Below are 17,766 nucleotides of genomic sequence, written 5' to 3'. Positions count from 1 at the left end.
CGCTCTGACCAGTTGCAAATACAGTCATAAAATAGAATAGAGGCAGCAAATGCGAACGAATCCTTTCCATTCGAAACTCAAAAAACTGTTCAAATCCAGCCCCAAAATTGATTGAAGTTTGCGAACGGTGGAAGAAGAGAGCAAAAACAACGGAGGGGGGAATCAAGACGGAGTGGAGCCAAAAAAAAAAAAGTTCTTCCCCTTTGCTTTGCTCGTGCTCTGCTCACATTTGTTTCTCTCTCCTCCTCGGTTGCAAGCTGCTTCTGCCTTCTGCTGGGCTGCTGCTGCTGTCCCAATCTCTTTTCTCTCTCTAGATTCCAAATACTTTCCCCCTATTCCTGGGCAACCCCATCATGAGATGAGAGAGGAGGAGGAGGAGGGTGGTCTACTCTAGCCTGGCTCTAGAGAGAGAAGAGGTCCATCCTAGTTGTTGTACTAGTAGCAATAGCACAACTCTAGAGAGAGAGGCAACAAGGGGAGAAGAAGAAGAAGAAGCCAAGAAGAGGCAAGGAGGAGGAGGAAGCAAGGAGCAAGAAAGGTAGGAAGGATTGGGGAGGCATTTCTTGGATTCTTGGCTTGCGGGGGGTAGCATTGCGCCTCAATTCTTTGCTTGCGCTGCTGTTGCAGATCAGCGGGGAGGTGGGGGGAGGAGGAGGAGGCGTTTCTTGGATTGATTCGCCGGAGGAGGAGGGATGGCCGGTGTGGACGCGGCGAGGTACGCGCACAGCGAGGCGCACCACGCGGTGGCGACGAGGGACCACGCGGCGCTGCGGCGGGTGCTGGACGCGCTGCCGAGGGCGCGGAGGCCGGAGGAGATCCGGACGGAGGCCGACTCCGTGGCGGAGGAGGCGCGCGCGGAGGCGGCGTCGGCGGTCATCGACCGGCGCGACGTCCCCGGGCGGGAGACGCCGCTCCACCTCGCCGTCCGCCTGGGCGACGCGGCGGCGGCGGAGATGCTGATGGCGGCGGGCGCGGACTGGAGCCTGCAAAACGAGCAAGGGTGGAGCGCGCTCCAGGAGGCCATCTGCGCCCGCGAGGAGGCGCTCGCCCGCGTCATCGTCCGCCACTACCAGCCGCTCGCCTGGGCCAAGTGGTGCCGCCGCCTCCCCCGCGTCGTCGCCGCCATGCGCCGCATGCGCGACTTCTACATGGAGATCACCTTCCACTTCGAGAGCTCCGTCATCCCCTTCATCTCCCGCATCGCCCCCTCCGACACCTACCGGGTCTGGAAGCGCGGCGCCAACCTCCGCGCCGACATGACCCTCGCCGGCTTCGACGGCTTCAAGATCCAGCGCTCCGACCAGACCATACTCTTCCTCGGCGAGGGCTCCGACGACGGCAAGGTGCCCCCGGGCTCCCTCTGCATGATCAACCACAAGGACAAGGAGGTGATGAACGCCCTGGAAGGCTCTGGCGCGCCCGCCTCCGAGGCCGAGGTGCAGCAGGAGGTCACCGCCATGTCGCAGACCAACATCTTCCGCCCCGGAATAGACGTCACGCAGGCCGTGCTGCTCCCGCAGCTCACATGGCGGCGCCAGGAGAGGACCGAGTCGGTTGGGCCATGGAAGGCCAAGGTGTATGACATGCACCATGTGATGGTCAGTGTCAAATCAAGGAGGGTCCCCGGCGCGATGACGGACGAGGAATTCTTCTCGGCTTGCAACGAGAACGATACCGAGAGCGAGGGCTTCGACGATGTTTTGACTGAAGAGGAGAAGAAGCAGTTGGAAGCCGCGCTTAAGATGGACTCTCCTGATGGTGCTGGTGGTGAAGGCCAGTCCGACACGTTTGTTGGTCCTCGACATAGCTGTGTTGAGCCGAGGGAGAGAGAGATACCAATTGAGGATTTGAGCATCTCCGGAAATGGGGATAGTAAACATGATAAGAAAGGTTGGTTTGGTCATTGGGGAAAGAGGGTTCAGAGTAGCAAGCTAGAGGGGACGAAGAAGATGGCACCTCCAAGGAGTTCGCTCTGTGTAGATGAGAAGGTGAGCGATATCCTTATTGAATCTCCATCGAATGTACAAACTAGGCCAGGAAGGCATTCGGTAGATGTAGTAAGAGGGGATGAGAGCAGAAGGGGCAAGGAAAGGGATTATCGGAGACCTGCTGCTTCGTCGGAGTGTGGACATAGGCGCAAAGAAGGTAGCAAAGAAAGCGAGTACAAGAAAGGTCTAAGGCCTGTTCTCTGGCTTTCTCCTAACTTCCCTCTTCGGACTGAGGAGCTCTTGCCACTGCTTGATATTCTTGCGAACAAGGTGAAGGCGATCCGTCGCTTGAGAGATCTCCTTACAACAAAACTGCCACCAGGAACTTTTCCAGTCAAGGTATTAGCTTAACTTATAATTGCACGTATATGTTTGTTATGCATTTACTGTGCCGCAATTCTTTCTGCCCCAACTAGTGTCAAGTTTATTCTTGCTTGTCAGAGCTACAGTATTTTGTTAGTGTTCGGCTACAACGTGCAAGTTTTACTATGTTCATTTCTGGTTATTTGTACAATTTTGAACTCCTTGCGCTGTTGAGCGTGCATGTTACTGAACTATTAGAGCACCATCTACTAGTAATCAATGAGTCCATATAAATGTGTACTTGTGTGCCTTTATCATTGTTAGTTATAGAGCTTTTTTAGATTCTCGTTCTTTTTAATAATGTATAATTTGAGGTCCTTGTTTGCACTTTGCACTTGGTGGTACGTCAAGACATGGATAATAAGTTGATAAACAAATAATAATTATTTGGTATTGAATAGATGCTATTTCTACATCATATATGACATATAGCTACTCAACTAGTAAATAAATGAACTCCAAGAAAAGGCGCTATGTATTTATTACAAGAGGAGCCTTATGCTTGAATATCTTGAGTGGCCCTGTAATATTAAATCCTCGAGAGTTCTTATTCCTTTTCCACTTGTCTCCTGTTTCATTCATTATAAAAGGACGATATAGACCTTATGCATTTTGGATTAGCATGAGCCTGATAACCATCTAAAAATAACTTTTATAGTAGATTTGTAATAGAGTTTCTCCCTCTGGTCATAAATATTCGTGTTGGACATACCTTTGGTAAAGCTTTTTAAACATTGTATCAATGTCTTTTAAAATGTTTACATTGGATGCAAGAAAATCATATATGTGTAGATTCATCTTAGAGTACTTACATAATATCTAAATTGTTTTGTTTCATGAGTACATAACATAACAATAGAAAATAATGGTCCAATTGTATTTTAAAGACCATGTAATTGTCCAAAATTATATGTATTTCTGAACAAAGGGATTATTTGTTAGGTAGCAACTAGCAAGGTAGATTTGCCCCCGATATCAGAATTTATATGGTATATATGTTGTATCTTTGATATACTTTCATTTACAGTATTAACTATGATGCGCCATTTCTCCTTTTCCTCTGGGAGATCTAGTCCTTGTTCTGCACTTATAAGACTGGAAGTTGTCTCAAACTCTGATTGCCTCTTGAATTTAATGGACAGATGCAAAATCTTATAAAACCAAACATGTCATATTGAATGTACATATGAATACCTGAAACAAAATTCAATAATATTGGTTATCCTGTATTTTTCTTGGATTGGCACTTTAAGTCTGGTAGCTGTAACTATTCTCAGTTGAGTTGCTATGGTGACATCCGATACATTACAAAATCAAGATATTTCTCCCTTTTGATCCCATTTCCATACTGTTTTAAAAGTAGTTGTGGGTGATGGTGTAGTCTACACCCATTCCCCACTCATAAAGATATTTTGTAATTAGTTACACCTAGACATGTTTGTGGTTTCGTATCATGTTTGTAATTAGCTGCATTCTTTGCACATGTGTGTATCAGTGTAGGTACTAAGGTAGGTTGCTGATTGTATACATTTTTAGGTTTGAGGATAATTATATTTAGCATTTTGAACTGTCATATTTGGTGTCTATTGACTATTGCAATGCCTGGCAACATGTGAGTTCGTTTGTAAGGTTGATGTGCTAACTAGTAAGTATTATATATTTTGCTCAGAATTTGTATCTGCATTGCTTATTTGACCAATGTTGCAGTGCCTGGCATGATGCTAGTTACTACTAGTTTGTAAGGTTGACATGCTAACTTGTAACTATTATATATTTTGATCTGAATTTGTATCTACATTGCTTATTTGATCAAATGTCTTCTCCAAGATAAATTGAGATTAACACCATATTTGCATGCTGTAGATTCATAGCTCATACGATATATTGTAGCTTCATTTCCTAGCAAAAGAGTGCTAGATATCAACTTCATCGATGCATTGTATTGAAAGCAGCACATCCATCAAAGAATATAATAGACTTTCCGATATGCCGCCCCGCAAGCAAGGAGTGCCGCGCACGAGCGGAGCGAAAACTAAGCAAGGGGAATTCCGTCATTCCATGGAAAGCATGCGAAATCCTTTGATTGTTTATAGAGCTCAGTTATTTTAGACGTGATACTCTATTTAATGAAGAGGTCTAGAGTATATGGAGCTAATTATTCAAATTTAGTTACTGAGATATACTTTTGTGATGTCTATAATTCAAGTGGTTTGTTTATGGGATTTGGCTTAGATATTTTTATGCACTAGCTTTGACCTGTAATGGCGTCTGTTTCTCTGGATTCAGATAGCAAATGTATGACATAGCTGTGCGCTTATAAATGACATATGATACTTTTGCATTTGCTCTGTCAATAGTGGTGTGTTTCCATGTCATTGCTATCTTGGTATCTTCAAAATGGCATATCCGGCAGAGGGCATTAACAGAATTATGGCAATCCGTCCATTTGATTTTGTTGGAAGTCCATTTGATTTTGTTGGAAGGAACCAGGGCGTCAATTATGTAGGGAGGTCAATAGGTGTTGTGGGAATGGGCTGAGGTGTAAGAAACGGATAACTGGAACTGGAGAGAATATATTCAAAACTTACTATTAAAAGAAAGATACCAGTGCTATCTATGTTCTATTTACAGAATACAATACGGTATATTATCTGATATTGTTGCTACCGACACTTATACAGTGATACTTTCAGCTCAGATGATAACAGTCAGTAGGTAAACAGTTTTGAAAAGAGCAGTGTGTGTGCAGAGTTGTTAAAGCATTGATAATACTATCCTATTTGCCATATATGCCTTCTGGTATTGCTTGAACAGAAATTTTTACATTATAGCTGTTAGTCTGTTGAAATAATTTTGCTGGATTCTGTAACATGATGAATTGGTGATGTATTAACACTTTATTACTCTCAGGTTGCCATCCCAGTTGTACCCACAATCAGGGTACTTGTGACATTCACAAAGTTTGAAGAGCTACAGCCATTAGAGGAGTTCACCACACCGCCATCCAGCCCTGACAATAGCAAGAGCCCAGTGGCGCAGTCTTCCTCAAGTTCTTGGATTCAATGGATCAAGGCTCCTTACCATCAGAACTTCTCAACAGCTCCAGGCCCCAGCAGCCGTGTAGAGGACATCCAGGACCCATTTGTCATCCCTGCTGATTATGTGTGGACGACACCAGAAGAGAAGAAAAAGAAGACACAAGAAAACAAGAGTAAGTCGAAGAAAGGCCGAAATGCGGCGGCATAGATAGATAGCGCTGGTGGTGGTTTGAGACAATGTCGTGGATGACACTGAAATCATTGAAAGGGCAATACTTGGTGTGATGATACCTTCTGATCTAACAGGAAGGATGAGTGGGAGATTTGAAGATTTCGACGAGCTGCAGGTGACTGATGTCGAATGTCAAGAAACAACCGCTTGTCTAGTTTCGATGTGATGAAAAGATTTGTTCGCAACATTCTTTCGTTTAACCCAAATCATTTCAATCCCATTTATTATTGCATCGACCTGCAGGTAGTTTTTTTTGACCGAGGTGTCTGTTGATAATGCTGGTGTCGCGGTGTTCTAAAGTTATTGCCTGTTTTTTTGCATCTTCACCGTGCCAACATCCAAATGCATAGTACTATATTTCTGTATGTTGGGGTGGCACAAATTTTGTGACATGAAGGTGCACACTTAACTTAAGTAGATCATTGTATGGTAGATTAATTTTCTGTCTTTGCTGGGTGCAGGGATCAATATTCATGGTTGAATTTGTCTTTAGTGTCTTATCTGGTCTGCTATTCTGAACTTCGTATTGGTTAAGCTTGGGCATATCAGGCAAATTTTAAAATTTATATTTCTGATGATTGCTTATTACTACGGTTTAATTGTTCGTCTCAGTTTCAATTATTTGTATAATCAATCCTTAAGCAGTCAAGAACATGTACTACATAACATTGCTGCACAAATTTGTGTGGTTTGGTCCTGGTGCTAGGCAGGTTCACCAAACTGTTTCGGATCAGGTTATCGCAACCCCACGGTAAGGTGGTTATCATAGTAACCATGTGATTACCGTGAAAACCGTATGGTTACCGTGAAGTTTACTATGGTTTCCGTGAAGTTTAGGGCCCCTTTGATTTGTAGGAAAAATGTAGGAATTTTGGAGGATTTCAATCCTACGAAAAAAAAATCCTATGAAGGCCTTTGAAAGAAATGATTGAATCCTATTAAATCCTTTAAAATTCCTATGGAATGGTAATCCTATGCATATTTTGGAGGAAAGTTAGCAAGAGGTCTAACCTCTTGGAACATTTCTTCCGAGTCTATCTCTCTCATCTGATTTCTGTATTTTTCCTGTGGTCTAATCAAATGGTCATTCCTGTATTTTCCTGTGTTTTGCAATCCTCTGTTTTACTGTTTTTTCATTCCTACGATTCAAAGGGGCCTTTATTGTGGCTTTAAAAACCGAGAATTTCAAACCTTGGTGCTAGGTGGGGTGCCTACCACATTTGCAACAAAAAAAAAAGATGCTGGATATTATTTTGTTCCTCATGGATATTCTTTTGCTCGTCAGGAGAACACTGATGTACTTGCCCACGTTCTTATCAATGTACAGTACTAGGTTTCGTTTCCTCCTAATAATTGCATCATTAGTACTATATTTTGCAATGTACTAGTACGTTACAGTAGTTGAGTTTTCTTTTGTTGCAGCCGCCAGAGAGATGTGTCATGTATGATGGAGTTGTGCGACCTCTACAGGTAACGAACGAAATGAAATGATAATGGGAACAGTGCGGGTGTTTCAGCTCATTTCAGTTATGGTAGGTTGGTAGCTCAGCTAATCCATAATCAAGAAGTGTATTGGTTATAAACACGGAATAATTAACTATTTGCTTAAAATTGGTGCTAAATTATTTGTCACTAAACCCATATGTCATATACACATGAGGGCCCACATGTCAGACATATGAGGGCCCATATGTCATAGATAAGCACATCTTAAAAGTGACATGGAGTTAAATGTCCCTTTAAACACTCCACAAAACACATATGTAGACCGAGCAGAGTACTGCAAAAGCGTCTGTAAAGCGAGTCGTCGTCATCCTCTCTCCTAACGCACAGCACACTTTTTGCAAGGAAAAAAAAGTACTGAAGAAAAACAAAAAGAAAATATTCTTTTTGAAAACTGAAAACGTTTAGTTCAAGAAAAAGAATTTCTCTACTACTTAGAAGCAAGTCGTCATCGAGCAAGAAAAAATATTACTGTAGGAAAAAATAAAAATGGTTAGTTCAAGAAAAGGATTTGTTGGAGAAAAACAGAAAAAAGAGGATAGTTAAAAAAGAATCATCTGCTTTTAGGATAATCATAAATGAAATTGCTATATATCATTCGAATGAAATTTGGGGATGAAACCTTACAGATTTTGGACCATTGGATCTATACTAAGATTCGTGCATCGGCTTCTTCTCCTCCAACTCCGGCGGGCTCCCCATCTTCTCTGGCGCCGGCGACACCCAAACTCCGACAGGGACCATACAGGTTAGGGTTTGGTTGGGGGGAGGGGGGGTGTCAGGGTAGAAGGGGGTTGGGGAGGGGGAAGAGAGAGGTTTACTCGAGACTTAGAGAGATGGCCGTGAGCGGCGGAGGACCAGCGGTGGGCGGTGGACTTGGGCAGGTGATGCGCATTTGATGATTAAAATTCATTTTTTTGTGTGATATGAGCTTTTAAAGAGAACCTATTAATGTAGGTCGCTCAAATAGTCTAAACATTTCAAAAGTTTGATAAAATATTATCCTAACATAAAACATTTGATTGGAGGAAAAAAATCAAATAGCACGTCAATTGCTTGCTAGGTAAAAGAAGAATCATAAATTTTCGAGCACAAGGGAATTAAGCAGCATTAGATTTTAAGAGCGCAATTGTCGGTAATAGAGATAGAGAAGAGAAGTAGAGAAAAGTTTTTTGAGGTTTTTTTTATAAAAGTTTCTTGGAAACTAGAAAAAACATGTTAAATATAATGGATAAAGTTTCCATATAATTTGACTAGTTCACATGGATTCACTCAGAGCAAACCAACAAAGTTAACATGTGGGTCACATACTCACATATGGGCCTTGTTGTGGCTGTAACTTTCGCATGCAAGTAACGGATTACAACCCTCTTACCAGGAAGAGAGAGCTAAGGAATAATTTTTTTTACGGGAAAGAAACCAATGTTCTTTTTTTCAACTCTGGCAGTTTTTTTTTTTTTTTTTACCCATGGGCCTGCAGGGCTTGAAGGTTTGGTAGCCGAAACCATCTGAGAGCTAATTAAATTCCAAAAATTCAAAGCAAACCAATTTTAGTACCGTTGTGCCTTCTATATAAAGCTGCTTGGCAAAAAATAAAAAATCATAGGCCGGCTACATATACAGACACACGCGAAGCCGAGTCGCAGATGGACTTGGCAATGTCCCAAATTGAATAAGCGGAAGTCTTGCGTATATTTTAACTAGATATAGACTATAGATATAGATATCTATTCGTAGTTTGTACTACTAGTTTTGTTTTTGTTATATTTTGGAATGGAGGGAGCAGTTCGCAAGAAAAGGCTAAAGTTTCTTGCTGGCCTTTGTATTTATTTTGCTGGGAACAATGTGAACACTTTGAAGTGATAGACTGCTTGCAGGAGTTATCTGTAAAAGGCCAGAAATAAATAAATCTATAGGAGGTAAATATATTTGATAATAAGCATATTTGAATTTTGGGGATTCTTTGTAAATTCAGAAAATACAAATGTGTTTTTATTATTTCAAGCAATCAAAAGAAACTGTATAAATTAAATAGAAACTGTTAACTTTACAATTATTTGGATCCAGAAACTACTACATAACATCCTATCCTATCTTAGTGTAAGTTATAACTCACTAGATCCTAAAGCTTAACATACAACGATGCTATATTATCATCCACTAACAATTATTACATCTTAAGCATCACATAAGTATGTTATATTATCTATTATTCTATTCTATAATTATTAATTTTTATTTTAGTGCTTTAAAATGCAAGCATGTTAAATCATCATCCCACATAATTCACATGTTTCAACATATCTCTCAATCATTTTTTATTATCCTAGGTATATAGTTCATCCTCACTTACTTAATGTTATTTCACTCTTCTCTCATTAAGCCATATCACATCAATTGGTTTTAGTTATTAGATGATTAACCCATTAATCTATGGTTCAAATTATCTCCCTCCTTTCTCTCATTAAGCCATATCATCTCAATTATTTTTAGCTCTTAAATAATTAATCAATGATTCAAATTATCTCTTCTTTTCTTCTCTCATAAAACCACGTCACCTTTACTTTTACATTTGAATATCATTCCATATACTCTCTAAATTATCATAAATCATATCAACTTATGTAAATTTATGTTGTCTAACTATTTTACTAAAATCCCTCGATAACGCGCAAGGTTTCACCTAGTTATATCAAAGCCAAACCTAGTTATATCCGAGGCTGTTAGCTGATATGTTCATGGCTGCTTACTATACTTCTAGCAAAGCTAAATATTGTATTAATGAATTTTTCTAACTAGTGATTGGCATTCACAGAGCTTACCATGTTTCAGTGTCGTTAAACTCTGCCCAAGACCTTACGAAAACAGTCTTTCCGACGGCATAGAACAGATTTACCCATGTAAATATGTAATTTGCCACTCAACGAAATGCTCGAAATTTCACAACCTACCTTTTCTTTTAAACTAAAAGGAAGAACAATCGGGAAAGAAGGCCAAAAACATCGGTCTCAGAGCAATCAACTGGAAATATGAAGGGCACACCTGGAGAAGAAAAAAAAACAAGCTATTGATGGTTTGCCTACGAGGCAAACATCTTAGGATTTTTAGACCAGGATACCTGGGTTCATGCAGCAACAGAATCTTAAAAGCACAGGTAATTAGTAACTGCTTCCTCTGTTTCACAATGTAAGACTTTCTAGCATTACCCACATTCATATAGATGCTAATGAATCTAGACATTATTATATACATAGATTCATTAGCATCTATATGAATGTTAGCAATGCTAGAAAGTCTTATATTATAAAACAGAGGGAGTAGCATTGCTGATGAAATCTCTACAATGACCACCTCAACAGGTTGCACTTGTAGATACCAGGGTGACATTGACACCAGTAGCCCGACAGTTGAATATATGAATAGCTAGCAAAACCATCAGTACGGCATATATATGTCCTGGACAGAATGCCTCTCCAGGACTAGCCTCTGTAAGAGCTCCAAATCTATGAGCTACCCTACCATTCAAGACATGGCCAACCAGCATTTACAGACAGAAGTGGGACACATTTTGAAGTCATGTAATGTACAGATATATGTACATATGGAGTTCTCGTAGCAATTGAAGGGAAAAAAAAAGAAAAACAGAGGTCAAGTATGAAACTCGGTGCTTGCTGCGCAAAACAAGCTTCCTACAAAAGCAAGCATCAAGCTTCAAGGGTGAGAGGGAATCAGCCACGGGGCACTGCAGCTACCATGCAAAAATATACAACGGACGGTTGATGCCTAGTGGATGACAATGAGCTGTGACTTTGCCTTCCTCATGGGAAGGCTTGAAACATCATCCCATATGCAAGCTTCTGTTATTCGCCTGAAATAAGAAATAACAGGTTCATTCATATTTGAAAAAGGAAAGGAATTATTACGGGCAATGATGAGTTAAAAAAAAGGAGTGTAACTATTATTTACAGGAAATGAAAGCAATGCACTAGTTTGACAAAAATGCATAATGATGTTGTTGGAAAAATGTAAAGCTAACATAAAAAAAAATACTAGCAAAGTAGAAACAGCTGATTGAATTTGAACATGTAAAATACAATAACCACCTCAGATATGCTGTAGACCAAAATGCTTTGGTAAAAACAAATAGGATGCTGATCTGCAAAACAATATGGTACAGCATGGCAGTAATTTAAAACGCACGCAGAAAAAGTCATGTCATAACAAATCACTACTATTTAGACAAAGAGAGAGTGTCGTCTACCGTCCCAACAGCAAATCCAAACCACTATTACACAGTAGGTGACTAGTTGACAAGTCGACCATAGAGCACAACTAGAGGGACACGACTCAACTTGGGACTGCTTGAGAGCAAACTGGGTCTTGTTTGGGAGGCCAAGTTCATAGGAAAGGGGAAAAAGAGGAGAGTTATTTTCCTCTTCCATATATAGCCAGCCACCAGAGCTAGAGCCAGATTAGAGGAAGCAGCAAGAATTTCACACCTCCTTTGCTCATGTGTTCCCTCTTTTCCCTGATCTCCTTTATAAAACACTAATCAACTCATCGACTAGTAATGACTGGTCCACAGGTTGGTAGAAGGATGCATCAACTTGACTTTAGTAGTTTACAACTTAACAACAATGATCAACACGCAGAATTGTTTTTATTTCTTAAACCTTTTACATATAATAATTTAATATTAGACCCTATTAAAATTTTATTTCCAAATCTGAATCTTTTGGCCATGCCAAGAATACTGGCGTTGCCAAATAACCCTGGCATGATGGAACGTGACACACTGAAAGACTGTGCTACGTCATAGCCTTGCCATGCCAACATCCTTGGCGTGACAACCTTGCTCTGAATTGCCGTGCCCTGCGGCATGACGGAGATTTGCATGCATGCTGATCATGCCCTGGTTTGGATGCGAGCAGGCTTTGCATGCCTATTGGAGGTAATGGCCCCCTAGCGTGCCATACATGTATGACACTTTAATTAATTAGCTTGAGTTGCCAGCTAGCTAACAAATAATGTTGATTGATCGTTTAAAAGTATTTTTGAAGTGATGTCATTATATTACAGGAGGGGGTCACAACATATTGCACTCTGAATTATTTCAAAGTCGCAAGCCACTCAGTGAAGGGCCCTTTGATTTGTAGGATAGGAAAAATACATGAATAGAAAAAACACAAAAATTAAAATAGTATGTTTCTTAAATCCTACATCAATAAAAAAACACAGGAAAAAATAATAAGAGTCCTTTGAAAGTGCCATAGGAAAAACAAAGCATGCAGTATGAGTCCGGTCCCTACATGCTCTGCTATATCAGTGGTTACTCATAACTATTTGTTTATTTTGTTTGAAATTATAGATGTAATTTAGCCATACATGCATTTGTGTAAAAGTGATATATATGATGTACTCTCTCCGTCCCATAAAAAACATCCCGTACTAGATTTAATTTTTATGGGATGGAGTAACTTTTATGACAATTATCTTCATATATTACTGTACATGAATATCTAGAAAATATGCAAAGAGTGGTGATCAATGGTATGCACCTACTAGCTAACACAGGCAAAGCATGCAGCTACCTACGACATGGTCTGACACGCATGCAAGCACTAGCAGCCATTTATGCCACACCAAGGAGCACGGCATTGCAGCGCTTCCTTGCCGCGCCAGGGACGTTGGCATGGCAAGGCTATGACATGGCATGGTCTGACACGCATGCATGAGGGGATGAGAGTGGATGGTTTGATCTTCAACTTCAAGGTTGATCATGCTGTTTGATTTCACAGATGGGATAATATCCTCCCGGATGGTGGGATACATATTCCAGGAATATTCTATATTGATTCTGTACAATTCCATGTGAGAAAAAAAATGTTGAACCATGCTGTGGGTCATGCGTGTCAAACAGTATCCTACTTGTCATCTTACAAACCAAACATCGTATGGTACCATCCTGAACCATCCGACACAACCAAGCAAAGAAAATTTGTACCATACTGTGTAACCAACCAAACATCTACTCCCTCCGTCCCAAAATAGCTAGCTACCTTGGTTAAGGAAGTAGGTGGAATTAAATGGGGATGGTTGTGATTGGTTGGGATGAGTAAGTAGGTGGAGAAATTAAATGAGATGGTTGTGATTGGTTGAGATGACTGGTAGGTGTAAGTAGCTACATTTTGGGCGCGACTTCAGTTGACAAAAGTGAACAAGATAGCGCTAACACCTGATGAGAACTTTTGTTTTAACAGAACTTGAATGCTAAAGGTAGCTATATTTTGAGATGGAGGGACAACTTGTATCACAGTCCATTCTAGACCATTTCATCCATCATGCATTTTCCTATCCCATCCACCCTCCTCCCTCAACCAAACACACCATCAAAATACATGAGAGTATTTTCAATAAACTCCATCCAAGTGATGCCAAGATAGGCTTCTATAGGCATGCTAAGTACAATCACATATGAAGATAATGGTGGACCAGACATTCACATTTACAATCAGTGCCATGAGCCCATAAAACATAGGACAAGCAGATACATGTGTGCATCCTTCTCATGGTGTGCCATGAAACAAGCTTCCAAATAGTTATGGCCGCAAAACTATGGTTTTACTGCCTATACATGGAGATCAAACACATTTTGTTCTATTTTTAGGTAGTTTTGGGAGATGGCACAAGGCCATGTTTATTTCTAAATCATGGCATTGCCTAATCTTAATAATATTTGTTTCTTTTATTAGGTCACTGAACCCAATTTACTGTGAACATATGTGTCCCATAGTAGCATCATGGATAACATTACCATCAAACCCACAAAACAAATCCACATATTGGCCAGAGAGGATGACTTGAGGGCACAAGAAGTTGTTGGCAGTAGAAGACACAATGAAGCAAGGCAGCAACGATGAGTTGCTTAGGAGGCTTGGTCTGTCAGGCCCATTATTACTGAATGAAGGGAGATAAGAAAAGAGTTCCATTAGGTCCATCAGCACAGCATGTAGTGCAAGACGAGTGGTAGAAGCAACCAGTAAATGTAGTAAAAGTCAGATATACTACCAAAGACTAGTGTCAACTCTCAAGTCGGTAGAGGGGCAACTTGACTCAACTTTACTACTTAACAACCATAAAGCTCGTTGGGGAATTATATGGGCACGTATTACCATATATGGGCTAGATTGACCTCCAGATTCCAGAAACGATGCAAAAAAATGTAACAATATATAATTGATATTCTAACATAAGCCAGGCTGAAGAACAATATCCCCAGAAATCATCATGATAATTGGTATAAGATATTTAATTTCAAACTAAATTTTGAAACCACTAGTTTTTTTTTTTTGAACAGCACATATCAGCAGCTGACCACCAATAGTACGATAAAATCCAAATATTTCTGACTGAAAGAAATGAAGACTAGTAAATCAAAGATAACATTTATGGTACATATGTATGGAGATTGTTGCCTATTTATAGAGGGCAAGGAACGCATGCACCCAGGAGCACTACTTCACAAGGCTGCACTTTAACCAATTCATTACTTCATTCAATCTTTTCAAGTACCACAACCAATTTATGAATCATGATCCCAGCATTGAAAAATGCAATGAAGTTGAATAAGCAAGAGATAAACAAAATACTAATTAAGTAGGAAGTAATACAGGTCAATCAAAAGGAGGTACAGAAAATGCAAATTGAAGCAATTCACACACAAGTAATGTAGACTTGTTATAAAGGCATATTATAAGTACTGAGTTCGAAACATAATCCTAGAAATCTCAAAATAAAAAGATCATGGAAGGACTGGGAGAGTTACCATCAGAGAAACTTGTTGTCAGCAATCACCTCAAAAATCTCCATGAGAAGGATTATGAAAGCATCAAAACAAAGGAAGATAAACTGAGTATTGCCTTCTAGTAGACAGCCTGACTACATGGTTAACTTTCCCACCCATTCATCAATCATTCCATAGTCAATGCTTAGCTCCCTCAATGGTGGAATGTTCTCCATGGCAAAGATCATGAGGTGAGGATAAGCTGCGTTGTAATGGTCAAACAGCACAAACTGGACAAACACATTTGGACTGCAACTATGGCTGAAATAACAAGCCACATTCCTTGCCCTTGACACATCAATTGAAAATTTCAAGTCAGGAACAGCTGGATTGTTTGGTGCCACATACTCTGGATAGACATCAGAGACATCACCCCAATCTAACCACCTTGGAGGGAACCTGCTTGGCCGCACCAAGCAATCACCATTCGCAGCCATAATCTCTGACTGTTGATGAGTGAGCACTATCCCACTAAACTCACAGATGAAGGTTCCAGCCTTAATGAGATCCAAAGACCGAACACCCCACCCAGTCTCCCTTGACCGGAATACCTCAAGCCGATTCCTAAGCCCCTTCTGACTAACCCTGTTGGGGCAACTAGGTGGGCACCGGCAATATGGCCCACACTCATATACCAGTGGTTTGCCCCGTAAAAGAGCACCGAGCTTGTCATATGCAAACTCACCGCCATTCCTCTGTGCACAGTAACATCCAATTGAGCAATTCTCAGTGCACTCACACCCGCCACCACCCTCAGCAAACTTCCCTTGGACTGCAGAGGACGGAAATATTGGCCGCGCCAGATACTCAAATAAAAGTGGGTCACGATCATCATCAACATCATTGTACAGTGCAACCGGCATGATCTCTCGACCCATGGAAATATCAAAGCCCAAATACCCTGTTGGCCGGAAAGTCAGGGCATTGACCTTAAGCTGTTCGGCTAGTCGAAAATTTACAGAGCCCATCGACTCCTGCCCCTCGATGCGCAGCATTTTGTACTTGTAAACACCGAAGCCAGACTTCCCACGGTCAAGCCAGTAGTCAACAACCTTATAGAGGCCATCATAGAAGTATACCTTGCCGACGGGGCTGCGCTTGGACTTGACAGCACGGATCACGCGGATCTCAATACCATAGGCCATGCTACGCTCGAGGGCAAGGTTGCCACCCTCAAGCTTCTGATCAACACAATGCTTGTGGAGGTTGGGGTCACGACCACCATGTCCTGTGTACACAAGTACATCGCCGCGATCGTCATCGTCTTCATACCCACCGGACACGATGATAGATGTGGCTATGGGCTCCCCTGAGGAAGACTGCCCAGCCGTGACAAAGTCGATCCCAGCCTGCACCTGGCCGTGTAGCCCTAGCACGCAAAGCTCCATGCGGAAGAAGAAGGCGTCCCCAACCGAGATCCCCGGGATCGGCCCCACGATTCGGCGGTCGCGGTTGAGCCACAGGTCTCGGTCCCCCATCAGCGCCGCGGCACGCAGGTCGGCGCGGACGCGGCGGCGGTCGACGGCGCCGAACCCGGGGACGCCCGTGAGGCCGAGCACCTCCGCGCGCTCGTCGTCCCGCAGCAGGATCCCGCGGAGAGACTCGAACGTGATGCGCGCCCGGCGCACCAGGTCCCGGAAGTAGATCTGGTCCTGCACGCTCAGCGAGGACACCCGCACCAGCTCCGACGACCGCGGCCGCCGCTTCTTCGCGCCGGACCCCGACCCGGGCTGCGCCACCGCCCCCGCGGAGGCCTCCGGCGCCGCCGCCGGCACGATTACGCCGGCCGCCCCCGCCGACGACAGGTATAGCGTCGCGAGCCGGTAGTACTCCGCCAGGAGCGTCTCCTCCTCGGGGTTCGGCGGCAGCGACTGCAGCGGCGTCATCACCGCCGCCGCCGAGAGGTCGGGCGTCGCCGGCACCGGAGTTGCCACCGTCGCCGCCTGCACCTGCGGTGGCGGTGGTGGGGGCGGCGGCGGAGGTGGAGGCGGCGGTGCCGCTGCCGGCAGCGGCAGAGGCCCTCGCTCCGGTGAAGCCGGCTCCGACTTGGGCTCCCTCTTGAGGAACGGCAGGAAGTTGAGGTCGATGGAGTCCGACGACGCCGCCGGCGACGACGGCGCCGAAGACGATGGCGATGTGTCCATCTCCATTGCCCCCTTCCCCCCTCTCTCACACACAAAAACAAAATACAAAAAAAAAAAAAACAAAACCACCCACTCCTCCGCCCCCTTCTCCCGCACCAAACTCCCTCCTCCCCGCAAAATCCCACCGGTTTACGAGGCGGCGGCGGCGACGGCGGCGAGGTGGGGGGCGATGGCGAATCGGTTGAATCGGCGATGAGGCGGAGGCGAGGGAGGGAGGAAGCGAAGGGAAGGGGTGGGAAGTGCGAAATCTCCGAAATGGAGCGCCCTTTTTCCCGGGCTTCACCGAAAAGTAAAAAAATAAGTGAAAAAATCGAATCCATAGAGGATTAAACTTTAAGGCCCGTGCACCCATCACCTCGTGCTCTCGACAGTCACTGACAAACAGGTCCAGACGACAACCCGGTGGGTTTCTCGAGAAAAAGAGTGAAGTAAATGCTCAACTGCACCTCCCTGAGAGGTGCAGGGTTAATTATGGAATATCGCTTCGATTAGACGGCGATATATCTTTATAATATTTATTTATATGTTATTATTTTGAGACAGGGACGTGTGGATTTTAAACGATTAATTTATTTGAATTGACGTGACATTGATTTTTATTAGTTAAATATAGAGTTATTACAAAATCAACTTATTAATAAATATTTGTAGACTA

General features: G+C 42.7%; 2 protein-coding genes across 3 annotated transcripts; one reads left to right on the top strand and one right to left on the bottom strand.

Annotated features, from left to right (window-relative positions):
• Window positions 1–334: 334 nt before the first annotated feature.
• LOC9268481 (uncharacterized) lies at window positions 335–6,068 on the top strand. The gene is made up of 3 exons (XM_015792255.3): window positions 335–538; window positions 628–2,327; window positions 5,262–6,068. Exons 2-3 carry the CDS (start codon window positions 693–695, stop codon window positions 5,595–5,597), a joined length of 1,971 nt encoding a protein of 656 aa, XP_015647741.1. The 5' UTR covers window positions 335–538; window positions 628–692; the 3' UTR covers window positions 5,598–6,068.
• A 4,452-nt stretch (window positions 6,069–10,520) lies between these two features.
• Window positions 10,521–17,414, bottom strand: LOC4343074 (histone-lysine N-methyltransferase family member SUVH2). Of its 2 annotated transcripts, XM_066312614.1 has the most exons (3): window positions 14,950–17,414; window positions 13,939–14,081; window positions 10,521–10,992 (listed from the first exon to the last, which is right to left on the bottom strand). In XM_066312614.1, exon 1 carries the CDS (start codon window positions 17,115–17,117, stop codon window positions 15,063–15,065), a length of 2,055 nt encoding a protein of 684 aa, XP_066168711.1. In that variant the 5' UTR covers window positions 17,118–17,414; the 3' UTR covers window positions 10,521–10,992; window positions 13,939–14,081; window positions 14,950–15,062. The 2 variants fall into 2 exon arrangements, with proteins under 2 accessions (XP_066168711.1, XP_015647562.1); XM_015792076.3 differs by lacking the exon at window positions 13,939–14,081.
• Window positions 17,415–17,766: the final 352 nt, after the last annotated feature.

This window comes from Oryza sativa, chromosome 7 (assembly GCF_034140825.1).
Source record: "Oryza sativa Japonica Group chromosome 7, ASM3414082v1".
NCBI classification, from domain to species: Eukaryota; Viridiplantae; Streptophyta; class Magnoliopsida; order Poales; family Poaceae; genus Oryza; species Oryza sativa.
This window is presented reverse-complemented; position numbering and strand designations above follow the sequence as displayed.